The sequence below is a fragment of the Apostichopus japonicus genome, chromosome 4 (genome assembly GCF_037975245.1).
Source record: "Apostichopus japonicus isolate 1M-3 chromosome 4, ASM3797524v1, whole genome shotgun sequence".
Taxonomy (NCBI): domain Eukaryota; kingdom Metazoa; phylum Echinodermata; class Holothuroidea; order Aspidochirotida; family Stichopodidae; genus Apostichopus; species Apostichopus japonicus.
This window is the reverse complement of record NC_092564.1, coordinates 8403076-8424135: the sequence shown is the minus strand read 5'-3', so window position 1 is coordinate 8424135 and position 21060 is coordinate 8403076. Positions and strand designations below refer to the sequence as shown.

The 21060-nt window shown below is 37.4% G+C and overlaps 1 protein-coding gene across 4 annotated transcripts in view; it reads left to right on the top strand.

The window, feature by feature from the left end:
• The first annotated feature begins 284 nt into the window (after positions 1 to 284).
• The window catches only part of LOC139966344 (uncharacterized), a 63718-nt gene continuing 42942 nt past the window's right edge, over positions 285 to 21060 (top strand). The window contains exons 1-9 of one of the 4 annotated variants that reach the window (XM_071969244.1): positions 285 to 705; positions 7123 to 7314; positions 7689 to 8132; positions 11149 to 11568; positions 12202 to 12398; positions 12854 to 13073; positions 14422 to 14841; positions 15548 to 15744; positions 16392 to 16611. In XM_071969244.1, the coding sequence (XP_071825345.1) occupies positions 603 to 705; positions 7123 to 7314; positions 7689 to 8132; positions 11149 to 11568; positions 12202 to 12398; positions 12854 to 13073; positions 14422 to 14841; positions 15548 to 15744; positions 16392 to 16611 (2413 nt within the window). In that variant the 5' untranslated portion in view covers positions 285 to 602. Of the gene's footprint in view, positions 706 to 7122; positions 7315 to 7688; positions 8133 to 9766; positions 9851 to 11148; positions 11569 to 12201; positions 12399 to 12853; positions 13074 to 14421; positions 14842 to 15547; positions 15745 to 16391; positions 16612 to 21060 lie in introns of those variants that run through there. The other 3 variants (XM_071969247.1, XM_071969248.1, XM_071969246.1) reach the window with 3 other exon arrangements.

Below are 21060 nucleotides of genomic sequence, written 5' to 3'. Positions count from 1 at the left end.
GTTTATACAGTTCAAGCAGATTTTGAGCTGTTCTGTAAGGTGTGGTTTCAGAGCCTAGGGTGGAGTTGTGATGTGCCAAGCTCCTTTAATTTTCAGAGATTCAAGTATAATTGTGTTTTCTGCTTATAGCTGCATTTACACCCATCAAACTTTCCAACAGCTGTGAGTCAGGAAGGAAATATCTCCTCCATCAAACCTGCCACTCTGCAAACCAGCAAAAAGTACATACACTTAACAGAAGGTACCCCAACAAGTAAACCCAATGTGTCTGCAAAATATCCTGTATCGGTTTTACTGCTGACTGGACAAGGGCACAAGCTAGTTTCACAACAGGCGTTTGTGTAAGGCCTTACATGTTCACCACTGGCTCACACAGGAAAAGTAGCTGCGTGTCAAATTACCTAGTAGTCTGGTTGCTAGCGGCAACCCAGAACCCATTGGCCATCAGTGTGACACTGCTCTGCCACATATCCCATAATAACCAGCATATAAGCTAACAGTAGCCCTGGCAGTCGGTTGAGAGCCTGCCTGGGAAATTTCTTTTTTGGGGCTTTGAATTTTCAATTTTATTTTTTCTGGAGGTTCACGGAGACTGTGCAACCATGTATAGCTCCGTTGTAGGCAAAGCCCTACGTCTACTGTGTGTGCTAGCCCTCATCGGGGCCACCTTTGCACAAAAGGATAGCGTCACTAAGATTGAAAAGGGTGAGTTTGAACCATATTTCATGTCGAAAACGTTAGCATAATGTATAATTTTGTCGTTGATATTACTTTTTTAGATTTTGTCATTTTTGTCGAATGGATAGGCAAGCTGGAGCAGTAGCTCCCCATGCATGATTCGGTTACCAGTTAGTAAACATTGATTTTCGTATCATCGAAACACGAATTTCATCCAGTTTTGTTCTACGAAATTTGAACGCGGTTGTCGAGGAAAGTATTACATGAGCTATGAACAAAATGCCATTTTAATGTTCTTTGTTCAACTCTTTTTCTCGGTTACCTAAATGTTGTGTAGGCCTAGTTACTGGTCGTACGGTAGTGCGGTGACATTCGTCGGATAAAGTGTAGGATAAGATTGTCCCAATACTCCCTATGGTTGGAAACGACATAATAAGAGATCAGCCTATGCTGTGAATTCTGAATTTCTAAAATATTAAGCCATAGACATGTTGATGATCAGGGTTTATCTGTTGCGACTGACTGAATCAAGCCCATACGTAGCAGGATCAACTGTGATATACAGTTATATACTAACATAGAACACAAATAAATCAGGATATGCATGCTTCAAAATATATTTGTGAGTATCTGGAAGGGAATTGTTTCCCTCTGCTTTGCGATTTAATGAGAGAAAAAGTTTGCTCCCCATACGATTGGTGAGTATTTGATCAATGGGAAGGTAGCTTGTGGATCACTTGGGGGTATACATTTACACATTTAGCACATTGTACTGGTTGAACTACATTATTATGGTTGGACTAATTTTATTGGTAGGATATAGTACAATATGTATTGTTGAAGTGATATTTGGAAATAATAATTGACAGTTCTAGGAAACAACTTCTATTAATGAAAGTGTTATAATGAACTTGTGTGGAACTTGTACTACAAATATGTATGATGATAATGTCATAGCCTAGCCTAAGCTCAGTATTATTCTATGCTACAACACAGTATACACATTGTGGTGACTATGAGAGTGCTGATATACGAAGGCTACAAGAATAAGTATTTGTGATTAAATTAAATTGATCTTAAACTCAGCATTTTGCTCATGATTGTGTCATTTAAAAAATCCATGCAGCTGATCTGCACAGAGCATCATCAATTGATCAGTCAGTCAATCAATCAATCAATCATTTAATCTTTAATGGCTGGGGTCATTGTCCTCTGCCTGCATCACCGAGGGACTCACACTATCTACATAGAATACATCCAAATACTAGTTGACAGTTACATATCATTTCGCAGCTTTTTGTTTAGCTTCTATCTATGTGTCTTTCTGTTTTAAACAAATTGACTTTGTAGTATTTTTTGCTTGCACACTATTCTTTCAATAATACAAGATGAGCTTTTTGCATAATTCTGTTTATTTTTGTTTTGTCTTTGCTTGTAGACTCATTTCATTTGCATATTCACTTCATCACATTGTAGTTTAACTGCAAACTGTGATAGCATCATTGATCATCCTATCATTTTAGTTGCCATAGTTACACATAAGTCATTCGTCCTTCATTAGTTGGAAGCAATATTAGTTAATACAGGGGGTGAATGAAGTAGTGTAGAAGATGGATAAACAACAACAAGAACAACATATATATAACAACATTTAAACAGGATAACATCTTTTCCCTTCCGTCCCACCCCTGCATTACAAAAATCTTAGGGGTATTATAATAACTGTATGTCATCTAGATATGGTTATTTGTATGTACTTAAACAAATTGAGAAGGCTATTTGGTAGGTGAACAGTGAAAGCAAACAAAATTATCTTCCAAAGACACATTTTCTGAAGTTTTTAACAGTTAGTTTTCAAAGGGTGGCAAATTATCAACCATGGAGTTCAATTCATAGAGGAGTCTACCATGCATATGATCTATGTCAGCGTCAATCCAAGTTACTGTTCAAGGTTTGTGACAGCTTGTTGTTGAGAAAAAACTTCTGTGGGTATACGAATATGAAAGTCTTCACTGTTTTGGTACCTTGTTAAATTATTGCAATATTTAACTCTGAAATTTGTCCATTTTCCTAAAAGGGTTAAATGTTTGGGTTTGATACATGCAAAACATGAATCCATTGTCTGTGAAAACAGTAGCATAAGCACTCTGAATGTTTTAGAAGTTTATAGCTGGTAGTATGAACATGATTAAATTGCAAGGTATGATAGTCTCTGTAGTTCAGCCATTTTGATAAATGTAGGCCTACACTTCCTTTCCGGTAACTCTGTGTAAGTCGAATCAGTTTTACTGCTGATGGAGAGAGTGACCTCAGTTCAAAATACCGCTACGGAATGCTGTGGAATTTATGCAGACGTGGCTAAAATGCTGAGGCAAATTGCAAGCTACACTGTCTGAAAAGAGGTACTTCCCAGGCAAAAGCCATTGAGGTCAAACCACAGTGTCTGTGAATGTAGGTAACAGTTATTAGAATCTGAAAGAACAGCATTTTTGTCAGGGACATTACAGGTTCATACTACATTGTATTCAATCATTGGGCTTATTCTTTTCCTCTCTTTTTTCTTTTCTTTTTATTATTAGGTTAACAATTTATATATGATATTAATTTTGCTGTTTTGCAATAATAAATGTCTACAACTTAGTTTCCTCAAATCAGTCAAATGAGAATTTGTATCTTGTCTGAAATTTTAGTTCGACTTTGTCAATAGTTCTCTAGTTTTGAGATTTTTTTGGTATAAATCTATAGAGCCAACTAGTATTCCCTCATTGAAAATAATCATGAAGTTTCAGGTTGCTAAATTTTATGCTAGATTTTTCTGACTAAAAGTTATCTAGAAATAGACTTAAATTGTGTTGGAGACAATTTTCAATCAACTATTGAGCAGTAGCCTCCTATTCTTACTGTACTTAATTAAGGCTTCAGACAATGTGGTTGAATTTGTGATTAATAGTATAATTCTTGACAGTAAATATTAAGCTGCTGTTGGAATTACAGTGTAGTGTAGGTGAAGGGGGTGGGGGTGGGGGATTAGAGGGAATGAGACACAGTAGATGGTTTCAAGTAGATTCCTTGTTACATAAATTTTTCTTTGATTAAATATTATGATGATAACTGTTATCTTGAAAAGCAAAATAGGAACTTTAGTACATATCAGCTTGTCCATATGCACTGAACCTACTGTATTGTAGAAAAATTGTTTTTAATTCACATGAATAGTTTAATATGAATTAACACATTGCAACTTCAAAGGAAGAATCAGAACTTACCTCCTTCTATGCATGGCTAGAACAAAGTTGCTACTTTTCTATAGATCTGCTGTTTCCCCCCAAAATCCTTTAAAAGCTCCTATATTTCCATTGGTGTAAACAAGTAACATTAGTAAGAAGACTAACACATAGTATATATCATAGTTAGAAGCCTACACATTTCTTGAAGATGATGTCTCTGCTTGATCTACTGTACATAAGGGCATTTTAGTTGATTATTTATGATCTTTAGATTAAACTGAAAGGCACGAAGAGATCTACTTTAAATAAAATTAAAGTCAGTATAAGATTATACCACTCAGGCTATAGTGATTTTACAGTTTAGGCTAAGTTGTCTATATTTTATAGAAGATTCAGAGAGAAGGGACAAACTACACCAGTCATGCATGGGGAGAGCTCTTGTCTTTTTGCTTGCATATTCATTACATATTTGATCCGCCATGTCCAGAATATTATTTATTATTCAGTCGTTGGTCTGGACATTTAAAGTCATTGCTGTTTTTCCATTTCTTATGTGATTGTTCTGACTGTCTTCCCCTGTATCTTTCTGGATGATGCTCTTCTATTTTGTCACCACCAATATTTTACCCTGCCTGTAATTTGTCTACACATCCCTTATTTGTCACTCTTTTATCTTTTCACGGGAGCATATATTGGGGGTGTTAATATTCGCAGCAAACCCCCCTCCCCCCAAAAAAGAGAATAATAATAAAAATGTGCTGAATTTCAAAACTGGACCATTAGTTTGAGTTTGTGTTTTACAGTTTCTAAACAGTACAGACTGCACCTGTGCCTATCAGTCTGAAACTTGTTCCCAGGCCAATAATTACTAGGTGTGACAGGTGCTACCAGAAAGAGACCTCCAAGGAATAACTGATTAAGGCTGAGCTCTGCAAATTTCTCCTTATAGCATGATTTGTGCAGTTTTATACCCCTTTCTGAATAATCTTTTGACTAGAATCTAATTTTAAGTTTGAAGCTTTTATAAAGTTTTGGTCTAGATTGCAGCTTTTAGTTTTTCACTCTCTCTCTCGGTAAATCAAAACTATAAACTTGCCCTTATGGTTCCGTGTTCTGATATTATTATTGCATGCCTCCTCACCATGCTCAATATATAGGCAAGCACTTTCATTTTTTGTAGAAAACTATTTTTCTGACAGCTGCATTGGTTGCCAACTCACCCTTTCTTGCTTTGGACATAAAATCAAACTTGCTCAAAATATATATCCTCAACCATTGACAACTAGAACTATCCAACAACTAGACCTTTGGCAAATGTATTTCAAGAATTCCTATCATGCCTACATTATAGCTCTTGTCAACTATAGAAACTAGAAAAATGTAGGTCTCTTTTTACACATAAATTTATTTTTTTTTATTTTTTGGCATTAGCTTCCAGGAAGGTTTAGAATTGATCAACCAAATTAAAATGGTACCATGTAAATTATCCTTCCGCCAGAACTAGATAGGATCAAAGCACACCTATAGGCTTTTCCAGAATCTGTCAGCACAGGAAACTTTGTAGTCCCACACAGAGGCTTGCGATTCTGATATCAGTCACCAAAGGAAATTTAAAAGCCAATATTCCTTCGACTCTGTTTTCACTAAGGTCAAAGGTTAAAAACCTATTTCTGGACTGTCTTGCTTCAAAATTGTGCCATCTAAGCTGCATCAATTTTGTAATCTCTCTTCAGAAACAACTATACAGAAAACTGTTTAGATTACATCTATAACCAACTGTCCAATCATTTCACTGTTTCAGCTAATCAAAATTAGACTCAAGAAAAAAAAAAAAAAATGTGACACAAATAAAACCTTCATTTGTTGAAGAAACTTGTAAAATAGAAAAGCATCATCCATCTTCCCTAACAATATCCAACAGTCTTATTCTCCACTTTATTCAACATTCAAATATTTCATCAACATTAACATCTAACTTGAATTCTTTGTGATCTTTTTTAGATACCTCCACAGTTGCCAATAAGCAGCAGCTGTGTGGTCTACCCACAGATGTAGGAAAAATGACTTAGAAAATACCTCGCAGTTTGTGCAAAAACAAATTGATTTATAATGTTTTAATACATGGGTCAATACTTTATAAATAATTTAGTTTTGTAGATAATCCTTTTGAAAAGCATCTCATGGTCACACACAAGTAGCCTTTGTTTTTTTATTTTCTTATTTATTACCTTCTTTTAAATTTTAATTTGTAAGATTCAAATTTATATATATATATTGGTTAACATTCTGTGGTGACATATATATATATATATAAAATATGTAATGCAAATATGTAAGTACATATTGTGTTGGCTAGCACATATAAAGCATACACAACCTCTCCTGTTGGAGCATTCACTACTGGTGCCACAAGCTACCTTCCCCAGAGCATGCTGAGACTGAGCTTTTGTGAAGCATAGAAAAGGATTGATAGATTGATAAAGGTAGGCTATTTGTTTGTTTACTCGTTTGTTTGTATGTTTTTGCTTTTTTTAATTTAGTTGATATTTATCCACACATTTCCTCACATTATTTTTGGAGATATCCTGTCATTTTTATCTGTGTTACTAGTTCCCTTTTGCACTATAAGACTTAAAATAACTTGATTCCACTTTTCGATCTCATTGTGGTCAAATTGTTTCCATCCACCCCATGGCACACCAAGCACTGTACCTAAAGCACTGCAAGATCAATGAACGATAACAAACCAAAGTTTCATTTTCTGAAAGATTGTTTATTCGTGACAGTGGATCACATAAACCTACATTTGCAAACTCTGTCCTTTGTAACTAGTGAATTGATGGCTGCAACAAATTGAAGCAGTTTGATAAGGAAAAATAGTTATGAGCTTTAACTTACAGATAGCAAATCATAAAGATTCTTACAGTACAGTTTTTGACATTTTATATTTAAAATATCTTAAAATTTGTCAGCATTTGACATCTTGGTTTGATACCCTTTGGAAAATGAATATTCAAATGGGTCACAAAGAGATCTCACTTAGATAAATTCAAAGTAACATGTTCAAAGTAAAGATATGCAGTAGGAAAGTTGTCTTGTTGTAGTAGTAGTGTAGTAGCCACCCTGTCCAATAGCTTAGTTTCCAACCAATGGCACAGTTGAATGCATGTATTATTCACTTTTAGATAGTTTCCTTAACGTTTGCTTCATATTTCAGATGTGGTAGATGACTTACCATGCATTTACAGAGGCACAGCACATGTTAGTGAGTCGGAATGGAAGGTGGATCCATGTACAACTTGTAATTGCTATAACTCAACCACAACATGCATTATAGAGAGTTGTCCAGCGCAAAGCTGTAGTGATCCACTTATATTAATAGAGGAATGCTGTCCTCTGTGCCCTTACAGTGAGTATGAAACATGTGATCTTGTGAGAGACATTTCACTCCTGCCCACACCCATCCTAAATATCCATTGCCCCAGGGTTGTAAACTTCATGATCCCCCCCCCCCCCCATCAGTCCTGTTTGTGTATTCAATAGTATATGAAATGACTGGAATGACACAAAATAACTAACAATCAAGCACCATTACAATATGTTAGTAATCAAGAACCAATTTACTAATGTTTAGTGAAATTTAGTAGCCTGGAGAAAGTTGTACCTTGAAACTAAATAACATTTTAAATTAAAAAAAAGGGGGTGTGACCTTAAAGAGTACAGTAAGAAAAGATGGATGATGAAGAAATTTGATCATTTCATTTTTTGCTTTTCCTCTGACAGATGTCATCGCCAGAGAAGTGATCACTTTAATTCAGCCTGGAACATTCATTGAACCAGGCAAATCTCAGATTATAAATGTAGATGTTGATATAAAATTTAAAGAAAATTCTGACACAACTGGTGCAAAAGGAGAGGATTTGTGGAAACTTAGCAGCTGGATCAGTTCCAAAGCAGATGGAACTGGACGAAGGTATTCTTACAGGGAACAGTCTCTTAGCGTAGACCAAGAGTCTATGGACTTCAAAAAGAAAGAACCATTTGGATTTTCAGACGTTGCAGTTGAATTTGATGGTCTGGAAGGGCGTTGTGGAGAGTTTAAGTTTGTGTGCACCAGACTCGAGAGGGGAGACGCTCCGGTCGTGCCGTACGATCTCGGTTTTAACTTTAATGGATTTCCAACGGACAGGGTCCTTACGGACTGTGATGAAATAACAGATTGCAGAGGTGAGTGCTAAGAGGAATTTCAGCAGGTAAAGATTGAAATTGATTCAGATCCATCTCTATATCTGCTGTTAGAGCAAAGTTCACCCCAATTTAGCAGGAAAACAAAAAGTGCTTGCATTCCTTTGGAGAAGATTTTCTTTCACACAGGACAGAAGGTTTACTACTAAATATGTAAACTTGATATTCAAGAAAAGGGATGATTTATAATTTTGTAGGAAAAGTTTATGAAATTGTCTACCTAGGAGCAATTTTAATTTGCTGAGCACTGTGCAAGGACCATTTTGCTGTAATTTTATGATCTGCAATATGTCTCTATACACTTGCGCAAGATCTGTGTTTATGTAACAACAGAACTTGCTCCAAAATCGTGAAAAGGTCCAAGTATTTTTCAAGCAATCAATACCAATAATATGCTATAACTAAATATCCAATTTTGCAATTATGTACAAAGGACCAATTTGCTTGGCATCTGACAATCAGAGAAAACATTTTTAAAATTTTTTTTATCATCATTCTCCATTATCTGTTAAGGCTCAATTCTCAATTTATATACATGTCGGCAGATCTTAAGAAGAGATACAACATGTAAGTGCTGTTGGCTTTCGGGTTCTAGAAAGGAATAAAGGACAATATTTTTAAATTGAGAAATGTTAGTTGCAATCTGAAGGGGTGACAACATTTTTTGTTTATGCTTCAAACTGGTAGCTATTCCTCATATTCTGTAATGGAAGATGTACAGGAGTTAGTACTTTGTCCAATTTACCAGATAATTGTAGTCAATGTACCATCTCACATGTCAAAATGTTTCTGTTTTTGTCCCTCATTTTGCATTTTTCATGGAATTTATGTCAATTTAGAGAAAAATCACTCCATGTGTACGTATGTGTACTTTATATTTTACCATTCATCGTATCTGTTGTGATCACCATTTGGATTGAACTTGTTTGGAATAGAATGCTGTTTGAATATCGTGTACTGTACACAGATCTATAGAAGTAACAGATCTGTCACTTCGAGAGCCGTCTAGTTTTGGAACTGATGTGGATAGCACACGTGATAGTTGATTCCCCTCACAGTACAACTGTGAATAGTCTAGTAAGGAAACACCCAAAAATTATTGCAAGTTGTGTGAGCAACGCAAGATCTGAATAAACTTTACCCATGTATAGCATCCCATGTTGGATAGTGTATGAGTAAATGAATATAACTGAATTCATCCCATTGACCTCGAGATTGGCTACTAGCATTTTAAAACTTATCGAAGAGCTTTGTGATTCCGGTCAAGGGTTGTTTTGGAATAGTCATAATTTTGTTGGAATACTCAAGATGTAGGAAACCCTCACCCCTGTATAAATCATCATTTAATAATAGTCAGTTGATTGAAAGGAAACATTTCTTTATTTAAAAAAATTTAAAAACCTTCAAATTGACCAGGATAGACATTTGGGTTGGTTTCAATCGGATTCCTAAATTATTATTATCAGTGATATTTGATATAGTGATATACAGTGATATTTGTGTGTGTGTTATCATTGTCATGTATTTTCACCTCTATAGGTACAATTGCATCTACTACAGTATGCATGTTTCATTTCATTTAAGTGTAGCAGTCATTCATTTTGTGTTTCATGTAGGCCATCTACCAGTGTCCAACTGTCTGTTTAAATATCTCATTCAGTAGCTTCGACAGAGTCATACATCATACGGAAACATTCAATGTAAGTAAACAGACAACCTGTATTATCCTCTTCGTCCTTGTTCAATGTCTAACCTGCATCTACTAACTGCCTTTCAGAAAGAAAGGAGAAATTTATATATATATATAAATAATATATATACATATATATATATAAATAATATATATATACATATATATATATATATACATATATATATATATGTATGTATATATATATCTCTTTCGAGATCCGGCTTTAGGAATCACAAATGATTTCGAGTTGGTTAGCTTCATGTTTGATCTCTAGAGTGAGGCAAATATGTCACCAAAAACAGAACTAGTATTGATCGATACAGGTGACAAACGCCTACAGTGGAATTACGACCTTCCGGTTTCGAACCTCAGGACATACAATCAGCGTCCATAGAATAGTGGTAAGGGTGTCCGCGTACAGAGCGGAAGGCCCGTGTTTCGAATCCCGGTGGGGGCTGGAAGTTTTTTCACTATTCTTGATTTTCCAACTCATTACGATTTTCATATATATATATCTATATATATCTATATATATATATATATATATATATACATATATATATATATTAATATATATTTTATATATTATGTATATGATATATATTTTATAATCATCATGATCAATTTCTACTTGTTTGTAATGAACAACATGGATCTGTTTTCATTTCTACTATAAAAATTGTAGGAAAACTCCAAGACAGAAACTAATTTGTTGTTTTGGAATTGTTGCTGGAAGTTTCTTGGCTCTAGATTACATTATACGTACTGGTCAATCGTTGATATAACAATATGCTCTAATTTGGTACTGTCAATGATCTATGTGCCTCTAACTGTGGATTGTCTTCAGTGATTCTGATTGGTGACTGGAGTAAATATGTGAAAATAGTGCCCAGAATTGAGAAAGACAGACAACACTTCGTGTATACAGGTCTATAACTTGTACAGATGTTCAACGACAAAAGATAGCTGTTGACCTATTTCATCTGCAGTTGGTTTACTATGGATGTTGCTAGTTTGTGTAACTTTCCCCGTTTGAAGGAATGAAAAATCTCAAACAATCAGAACAGTATTCATGGCATTGACAAATTGACTTAAAAGGTCACTGTGTGCCATGTTGCAATTTAAACGTTTTTCGTATTAAAGATTGGAAGATAAGACACTTGCAGCATTTTCCAACCCTCAGTGAGCTTTTCTGAACTTTCAACAAGTTGTTATAAACAATAAATTTGAAATTTTAGATCATACTAGTCAATTTAATATCATGCTAACTGATAATTGTGTATACCATTTTTAAAACTTGAACAGGTGTCCTCGCTACCGGCTTGTCGTGGCGTTATAGCGGAATCGACATCATTGCCGGAATGGAAAACCCTTTAAATATCGTCGCTTCCAGCACCTTCACCCAAGACAGTACTCCAACATCTGGGACGGGTCTCTGGCGTCTAGGTCTTTACGGAAGCACCCGTTCAGATGGAAGTGGTCCTAGGTTCAATTACGTGGACCAGGTCTTGACTGAGGTTGAAGCAGCGATTGATTACGTAGGCACGAAGATTGACTACAACGACGGTCTTGCCATGTTTGATGTTGCAGCGATTGGTTGCACAGAGTATGTGTATGCCTGCATGGAGTTTACCAAAGGCTCCAATCCCAATCCGGACTTTTACTTTGGCGTTATACCGGAGGGAGACATTCTGACACTCTGCAAGGAATCTGAGTGTCTTGCGAGTAAGACTTTTTTTCAAATGTTGATATAACACCACCTTCAAGTTTAAGAAAAGATTGGTTTGCTATGTTATGTCACCACCTATTAGACTAAAATTACTGCAGCCGTGTATTGTGTAGTGTATGTAATTGTTACTGTTAATGCAACATTTTACTGGCCGATCTATTGGTACAGTACCAATTTTCCAATCAAAGGAAACATTGGGCATCTGAAGAACATATCGTCTGTTACTTTTGTCTCGCAAAAAAGCACACAAGGAACGATCAAATTTAAGGGATGAACTTCAAAAAACTAGCTCATAGATGAAGGAAATGTTGCAACAAATCTGTCCGAGACAGTTAACTATTTTCTGTCGTAACTCCTCTTCAAGTTATGAATATTCACGATGGTTGTAACAGCATTGATGCCCTACTGAGATTGAGAGAAATATTCAGTCGCATGGTAGGTACATGGCTCTGTGAGGAATATGTACATGATCAATCGTAACAATGTGCAACAAATACTGTTTCGGTCATACCTTTGTATCTTATGAAATAAGCATGAAAAATGTGGGTTTAAAGAATTGAAACTTCTATCTGTTTTGATTGACAGCTACAAGAGTATTAATTGCCTCTGCCTTTATTATTTGCTATCAGATGTACTTCTGACATCGTTGAGTCATACTGTGGAGTCTGGTGAGGTCAATAGCCAGACCGCCAGAAATCCCCTAACTCTTAGGGTACAGATGACTGCTCGTAACGTTGGTGTCGCTGGAGAGGGTCTGTGGCGGCTCAAAGCCTTTGGTAGCCGAAATGACGATGGCTCAGGTGAAAGGATTGGTGAAGTTAATCAGGTAAATACCATTTCTTCTGAGAACCCATAACTTAAATGTTAGCTAAATAGTCTAGATATATAGTCCAGATATATATTCTTTGTTGTTTGACAATAGAAGTTGAATAGAAATTTCTTTATCTTTGAGAACCAATGTTTTGATGCATTGATATTTTTTGTATAAACAAACATTACGTTTGAGAAATTATGGGAAACATTTGTTACTTTTAAACCTTACATGGATGCCATGTAATGAAAGTGTCTGGTGTGCACACCTTTGTGTCTGAGTTAGGTAAGTTTTACTATAGAGGGCTGTTTGTTTTCTGCTTGTGGCATCATCTCTTCATGGGGAAGCCAAACCTAACTGATTCGCACAAATCGATCTTTGATCGGTAAATTAATAAATAGTTTGTAGTTCTCAAAGAATTTACTGTCTCTCTCTCTCTTGTTTATTCTTCTATTCTATCAACCATCTAGGTTCTCACTCCAGAGCAGCAGGGAGAGACGCTCTTCTTGGACCGTCCGACCGTTTTCGAAGAGGTGGACTTCAACCTGAACATGAGAAACAGAGCATGCAACGAGGCAAAATTCATTTGTGTCGAGATAATGAAAGGAGACAATCCCAGCACAGTATTCAAACTCATCCCCCATCCCGATGAGAGCGTCATGATTTCATGCGTTCCCAATGATTGTACAGGTGTGTCAGATGCATGCACTATGAAGTTTTCTCACTCTCACCACGGTCCATCCTTAGCTGGGTTGTTCATAGAGGAATAGTTTGAGGGTCCCATGACTCTGACAATTCCCTATGGTAGAGGGGTTGGGGGGGGGGAGTGGGGATGGGTCAGTCGGTAAGTATATCACAAGCTTCATTTGTCAGAGGTGTTTCACACATGTTCATTTGTTTACTTTAGGTTTCATACCCATACATTCATCCATACCCAGCTCATGTGATGCCCAAACCATCCATTTCACATGTAATTAATCCCAGTCGCATGATGGGAAGTCAAGAGTTCCATTTAAGCTCCATCCCAGCAGAAGGAACCAAGCGGCTCGAGGAAAACGCATCTGAAAAGGCCAAACCGTCTTCCAGTAGTCAGTAACAAGGTATTACCATTCTTCATCCATGATTTGGACACTAACTATCATTTTCCATCACCATACTTTGTTTCACCTCATCATGTGACCACTCTTTACACCTTTACCAACCATATGATCCTGTAGATGTTATGTTGACCTATAAATTTTAGCCTGCTGTAAAAAGATTACAATATTACCTTCTCTCGGTGTTGCTGATTCATTCAATTATTCCCAGACATTCAAGACTCGGACAATGAAATGTCTCCGAAAAGAGGAATTGATTGGAGCCACCAGCTTGATATAAAAATTGTTTATTGTAGTTTGTGACTTGAGTTACCCATTGTCTGGTTTTCTAAAATATTTACAACAATGCTGATCCTGCAAGTAGCATAAAATTTACAGTAGCAGAAAATATGTAAATCATTTTAAGGACTATTATGCGAAAAATATCACTTCGAGACTTAATTTAATAGCATTAAAGATGTTCATATTAATGCAATATACTTTCATTAGATGCAAAGTATTGAAATAAATAGAGCAAGAACCTGTTTATGAAAGAGAAAAACACACAACAGGTATCCTCTGACACAAGAAAGACATTCATAGGGAGGTGTTTATGTTATATATAAGTAACAGTTACTACCCCTGTAAAATTTGTTCCATTTAGTGTTTCTTGCAACATAGGAAGAGATAAACTTAGAATGCTTTTTGCTACTATTTCAATGCTGGAGAGTTGAAATGTTGACTACATTAAGTGATCTTCGGCAAAGGAATAAAAACGATACATCTTTTAATGACATCAGTGTCAGAATTTTCTCATCATCTTGAGTCAAGGGTTAAAATTCTTCATACTCATTTTTTAGGTCACATCAGGTATATTTGTTTGATAATTTTCCCCACAATGTTACTATCAAAAAAGATAACTTTTGGCGTGTTTGCTAACAGAGGAACTGCTTCTTCAATAGGTGTGGTGGCAAGCGGTCTCTCTTGGGTCTACCGGGCGGATAACGTCATTGCAGGGATAGAAAACCCGATTTCCATAAGCGGCGAAGTTACCTTCACGGACGAAAGCAGTCAAGTCTTTGGCGATTACCTCTGGCGATTGGGTCTCTTTGGGAGCCAATTTGAAGACGGTTCCGGAGAGAGGTTTAATTACGTCAGTCAGGTTCTGGATGATACCGAAGGCTCCTACGACCTCATCTCTCAAAAGCTCACTTTCACTAACGGTGCTGCCATGTTCGACGTGGCAGCCATTGGGTGCACAGAATTTGTCTACGGTTGCATGGAGTTTACTAAAAGCTTGAATGCATCCACAGACTTCCAGTTTTCAATTTTGCCATCTGGAGATGTTCTTACCCTCTGCAAGGAATCGCCCTGTTTAGCAAGTGAGTGTCAGTCATGCATTGTATTTGATTCATTTGGTGGTGGTCTGCCATTCACAATGTACATATCTTTCATTCTGTTCAGATTTAAATCTTGCCGAGAGAGAAGTGACAAGAGAGAGAGAGAGATTCATGTCTTAGTATCTGCCAGGGTTTAAGATATTTTCCAGGTTGAAATATAAGTTTTTATTTCAAGTTAAATTTAAATATTCAAAATTTCCCTGGTTTAAATTTATATACGACACTTCTAGCAATTAGAACAGCAGCTGTGCAACAACTTATGGCAAACCTGAGCTTTTCAATGATTTCAAGGAATGACCGGGAAATATTTGGTTTTTTACAAACCAGTAAAAACAAGTTCGAGCATTCCAAAATGATGTTTCTAAAAACCTGTAGCGTGACTTTTGATATCAATCCAATTGTAAAGGTTGCAATGCGTCTCAAATTTTGCCCAGGACAAATGATTTGCAGGTGACAGCCCCTTGGGCTATCTGTTGTTTATTGAAGAGCCAAAAGGACTCTTGTTAAACTGTTTATAGAAACAATGACCTAAAACTTAGCATCACTGGTGCATGAAAGGCAGAGTTAACCTCAGAATTGTTCTCAACGCAATGTCCAAATCAAATTAAAATGATGAATATATTGAGAGACCTGGACAAAGAAGTGTCATCCTAACCTCATGAGTATGATTTGTGTTTCTGTTACACAGATGTCAAAGTGCTACAGGTTCAAAACACTTTGATGAACGGTGCACTTGATCCTTATACCAACTCAAATCCAATCAGAATGAAGGTGTCCGTCACAGGTGCTGAAGTAGGGGTGGCCGGGCAAGGACTATGGAGATTGAGGGCTTTTGGGAGCAATAACAGGGATGGATCGGGGACAAGATACAGCGAGACCCTGCAGGTAACATACTATAGTACAAATCGTTTTCTTGATCTGTCAAAATGTTTAGATCAAAATTGACAATAACAATATCAGAGATCGGAGAGGGGAGGGGAGGAGGATGTTTTTTGGGCTTAATAACTTAGAACTACTTGTAAGCCTGTATGATTAGTAATATAGTTTGTCTTTTTTTTCCTTTTCTTTTTTTCATAATCACCACTGCAACAGTTCATTTCTGTTCTATGTTAAATCTGAATGGGGCAATTGATTACAAATATCTTTTGTCCTTGTGTCCTATTAGATGTAAATTCTAACAGTTGTAACAAACTTTTTTTCACTAATCCTCAAGATTAGTTGACATTTTCTCAAGCCATTCTGCACATTTGTTTGGTAAGCACTTGAGATGGGAATTATACTTATTGTGCTTGATACCTTTGTTTGATGTCAAGGATGTCTGTGAAGAGGCTATGGATACCAATTCAATACATTGAAGTTGCTGAATGTTTGATTGAACATTTGTATCAACATACATAGCACAATCATGGGGGGGGAGGGGGGGGGGCGACGGGGATGGAGGTCAGTTAAAGTCAATTACTGCATTTTAGTAAGTAGCCGTTATCATAATTGTTGAAATGAATTTCTTTCCCCTTTCTTGAATTGTTTTGCAGGTTTTAAATCCGTCACAGCAGAACCAGATGCTTGGCTTAACCGACCCAATGGTCTTTAAGAGGGTAAACTACAACTTGGATGCATCCGAGATATCTTGCAGAGAGGCCCGCTTTGTCTGCGTCGAGCTGGAGAAAGGCCTTGAACCAGATGTTGTCTTCAACCTTATCCCTATACCAGATCCCTCTGTAATGGTTTCATGTGCCCGCTTGAATTGTCAAGGTCTGCTTTACAAGCTCAAGAATCATTTATAGTTATTGTATTTGCAGGTGAAGTGCCTGATATAGGGTGAGGTAGGTCAAGTGTGTAAATAGATGGGTAAGTATTCCTTTTTTTTCTTTCTTACTTATCCTTTATTTCTAAGAAAAAAGGTAAGTGACTTTTTGTGTAAAGTGCTGGTGGCCTTTCATGTGTCTGTTTATATGTGTATGTGTCTTTATGTGTTTATTCTATGTGTCAAAACCCTAAATGTTACTAACAAACAGGTACCAATTTTTAGCTGACAAGAAGATGGATTGGTTTGTACCTCAGCATCAGCGAGGTTAAGTTCAGGAGCAAAGTGAAAAGGGCAAGTATGTCATTCTTCTATTCTTCTTTACCACATGACTTTGGTCTGTGTGAACCTTCTGACCAGCTTGTGACCATCATGATATCTTTTGTTCAAATATATAAAGAAGAAAAAAAACAAGAAAATGTCTTTTTGAGATGAGACAAGAATTGTGTTTGCCTTCTGTGATTTGTTTGACTTTGATGATGTCCATGGTTGTTCAGATCCAAGGTCACTCGGCCTCAGTCATGGGCTATATGTTATAATTTATGTTCGTCCCTCTGTGTTTATGTTTCTGTGTGAATGGATGCCTTCACACTAAAAACACATACAGACATAAAATACATACAAGACAAAACATTCAAATCACACACACTTTACTAACAAACTCTCTGCCAAATTTTAGAAGATCAAGATGCTTCTCATTGTGTCCCATGATTTCCCCCATACCAGGTGTATTCGCGACCGGCTTGGACTGGGAACTAGAAGCACCAAACCCGATACCGGGAGTACCCACGGACATTACCATCGATGCCAGCGCCTTGTTCACGCCGACATCCCGTAACCTAGAGGGCGACGACCTGTGGCGCCTGTCCATCTTCGGAAGCGACAACGGGCGTGGCAGCGGACCTCGTGTCAACGAGAACCGACAAATCTTGGACCAAGATCAGGCTTCGACTACCTTCACCCCTGGAGAACCAGTAGACATAGATGGTATCACAACCGAGTTTGATGTAGGATCGGTCGGATGCACTGACGAACTGACACACGTCTGTGTAGAGTTCACCAGGGGAGATGATCCCAACCCGGAGTATTCCTTCAGAACCGTCGATCCACTCCTCGGTACAGAGGAATCTATCATATCTTGTAAAGAACTTCCGTGTGGAGCAAGTAAGTTTATCGTTTTTTTCCTCCTCTTTTGCTTTCATTATTTCCGTTTGCCAAGAATTAAAAGCCAGTTTGTTCGGTGTGTTTTTGCTTTGCCATTGTTTTGAACAAAATCAGGTTTTGCAGATTGGCATATATACCACTGAAAACATTTGGGGGACCCATGTATTTGTATGGTTAGCTTTGAAACAAAGGAATGTGATTGTATTATTTAAAAACAAGTGATTCTCTTAAGCATTCTACAAGAACAGAAAAGTATGTTGAATTATGAAAGAGTATACCATAGAAACATTTTTGCCAGTTTGCTGTTAACTGGTATCACTATTTATAACATAGCAAAGTCTTCATTGTGTGTAATTGTAGTCGGATTAGTCACAGTCAGACCACAAGGGCGAAAATTGACAATTGTGTGTGTTTAAAGTCAATACAATGGAGTAGCTGGTGATTTGTGTTCGTATTTTTTCTGGCATAATTTTGACCGTTATTACTGGTGTACAGTACTGGTGAATGTATTCTTGAGTTGCCTCCTCTATCTAGTACTTACTGTGGTTCTATTCTCTCTTTCGTTACACCATTACAGAGGCCATCTTTACCGAACTGAATGCAGACCTAACCGAGCCTGATGTTATCATTGAAGATCAACCCAATACGTTAGTGGTGGATCTGACTGCCGTCAGACACCCAACCAGCACTGCGGTAGCCGGAGAAGACCTCTGGAAGGTCAAGTCTTACTTTAGCCCCAGAGATGACGGTCGTGGTCCCAAGTACGATCCAAAGGAAGAAATTCTTACGCCAGCGTACAAGGACACTCCCTTGTTGTATGATCAGGACCTAGACTTTGAAGGCATCTCGATCGAAGCCGACCTGTCCGGTGTTACCTGCTCACAAGCTTCCTATTTTTGCATGGAGATGGAAAAGGATGCCGCTGCTAGCATTGACTATGAGTTTGGAACCATTCCAGAACAGGATCCATTTGTGACTTGTGTTGACATAACGGATAGATGCAAAGGTAACACTTCTCGCTCTTGCATTAACCTTTTAGGGCTACGCGCTATAATAAAGTGATGTCACCACAGATGTGTTTGATCTAATGTCTTACGATAGCATGTAACCGTGTTGTATGAGAGATTTGATCTTGGACAGTACAGAAAACTAGAAACAGTAGTACGATTAAAATCCAAAGGTAAGATGAAAGTTAGTGGATAACTTGATGGAATACCATACATATCTGTTTGGTCGTCAAACATGCATTTCACTTCACCACACATGAGTCTCAATTTATCATTATGGTATCGTCTTGTTTAACCCCCCCAGGTGTGGTCGCCACCAACTTGGACTTCACTCGCGAAGTCCCCGACTTCATTCCCTCTGGCCAGCCAGTGCCAGTCACCATAGATGCAACAATTGACATGGAACCTTACAGCAGAGGCGTCTCAGGCGCCTGTCTGTGGAAGGTCAACATGTTCGGAAGTCGTAACAACGATGGATCTGGAGCCAGGCAGCCGCTAAGCTCACAGATTTTGGACAGCTATGAGGCGGCTATTCCTCTCAGCCCCGGCGGTCCACTCTACTTTGAAAACCTTCAGGCCGACTTTGACGTATCTCAGCTGGGATGTGGAGAGATTGGATACCTGTGTCTGGAATTTACCCAGTGTGATACACCTAATCCCGACTTCTCCTTTGAGGCCTCTGACGGTGGAGAGTCCATCGTTAAATGTCAAGCAGAGAACTGCCGAGGTGGGCCAACTGATCAGCTCCCTCTAACATATATGCAAATATGGCGCTTTATGGTTCCTTGCAGTTTGTTTTTTATTTTATTTTTTTGTTTTTGTTTCTTTGTTGTTTTCTGTTTGTCTACTTCACTGTTGTCTGGTGTGCATCAGACATTCTTCCGTTTCTTACGTCTGTCCGTTCCTCTCATGTAGGCACACTCAAGTGTTGATAAATTTGTGCAAAAGAAAGTTGTTTTGGTTGCACCCTTCAAAGTAACTGCCATAACAATTAAATGGAGGTCACCTTGCATGTGGCATGATTGCATTACTCTGTCATTCTGGGTAATTAACAACAAATTCATAAGTCCAACAAATATCAAAACTTGAGTGTGTCCTTGATGGATTTTGCTACTAATCTCTCCTCCATACTCTGTGTGCATTTGTATTTCATTGTGAACACCATTTATGTGGCCACCAGTATGTGTCGATATTTACATGGCGGCTCTAGTTTTCTCGCTAGAAGCCCGATTATCTCCACCTCTAAAAAAAAAAACTGGGACCAATTAATTTCTACCTCCCTGAAAATATGACCGCCGTGAAAAGGAAAAAAAGTTGCAAATTAGTTTATAATATCTGAGAAACAGATAGAATAGTGAAAGAAGAAAGGAAAGATTGCCACTTTATAACCCCATAGTTATGAAAAGAACAAGAAAAGAACTTTCTTTTGGAGTGTAAAAAGTTCTTTAGAAAATATCGAGTTATTTGAAGAAGGAAAAGCAAGAGCATTATGTATAAGGTTGACATATGAATGCACAATGTCTTCTTCCCTCTCTGACCTTTTGACTCTAATGAACATTTGCTTTTTAGCCCTTTTTCTTTTCTGATCTAACAAACTTGGCTTGAAATATTTCTTATCTTTCCGACAAATTTGGGATACCTCTCACATTTACCCCTTGGGGGACATTACTCCTTGCCACTCACAAAATTTGATTAACCAGCTGAAATAATTCTTCCATAACATGGCTACCTCCTTAAAAGCAAGCCTAGTCTTAACTCGCAATCTCTTGTGATTCTCTCCTCCTCTGTGCTACCTCTTCCTTGAACTTGCCTCCATAATAATTTTGATACTGCTAGTTTACAACTAATGGTACTCTCATTGTTGATGGTTATGGGGCCATTAAATGGGGAATAGGTATCAATAAACTAAAGGGGTCTGTTGCATCATCTTTGACCTTCTTAATTCAGTGGCAAGGATGCTACAAAAGTTGCTAACTGTAACATATGGGTAAATTAAGAGATAGGTTAGCCAAAGATAAATGGAACCCTTTCGGTACTAGTGTAGTATTTATGTTAGCCTGGGCATTTTTAAAAGGGATAAGAGCCTAACTGGGTATTAAAAAAAATACTCCTTGCGATGTGAGTAATACCAGTGGCTCTGACAAACAAGAACCAGGAAGATAGAGGAATTTTGGGAGGTAATATATTGAAAGGTAAGATTGTATTTTTCTTTATCAGCAAGAACCA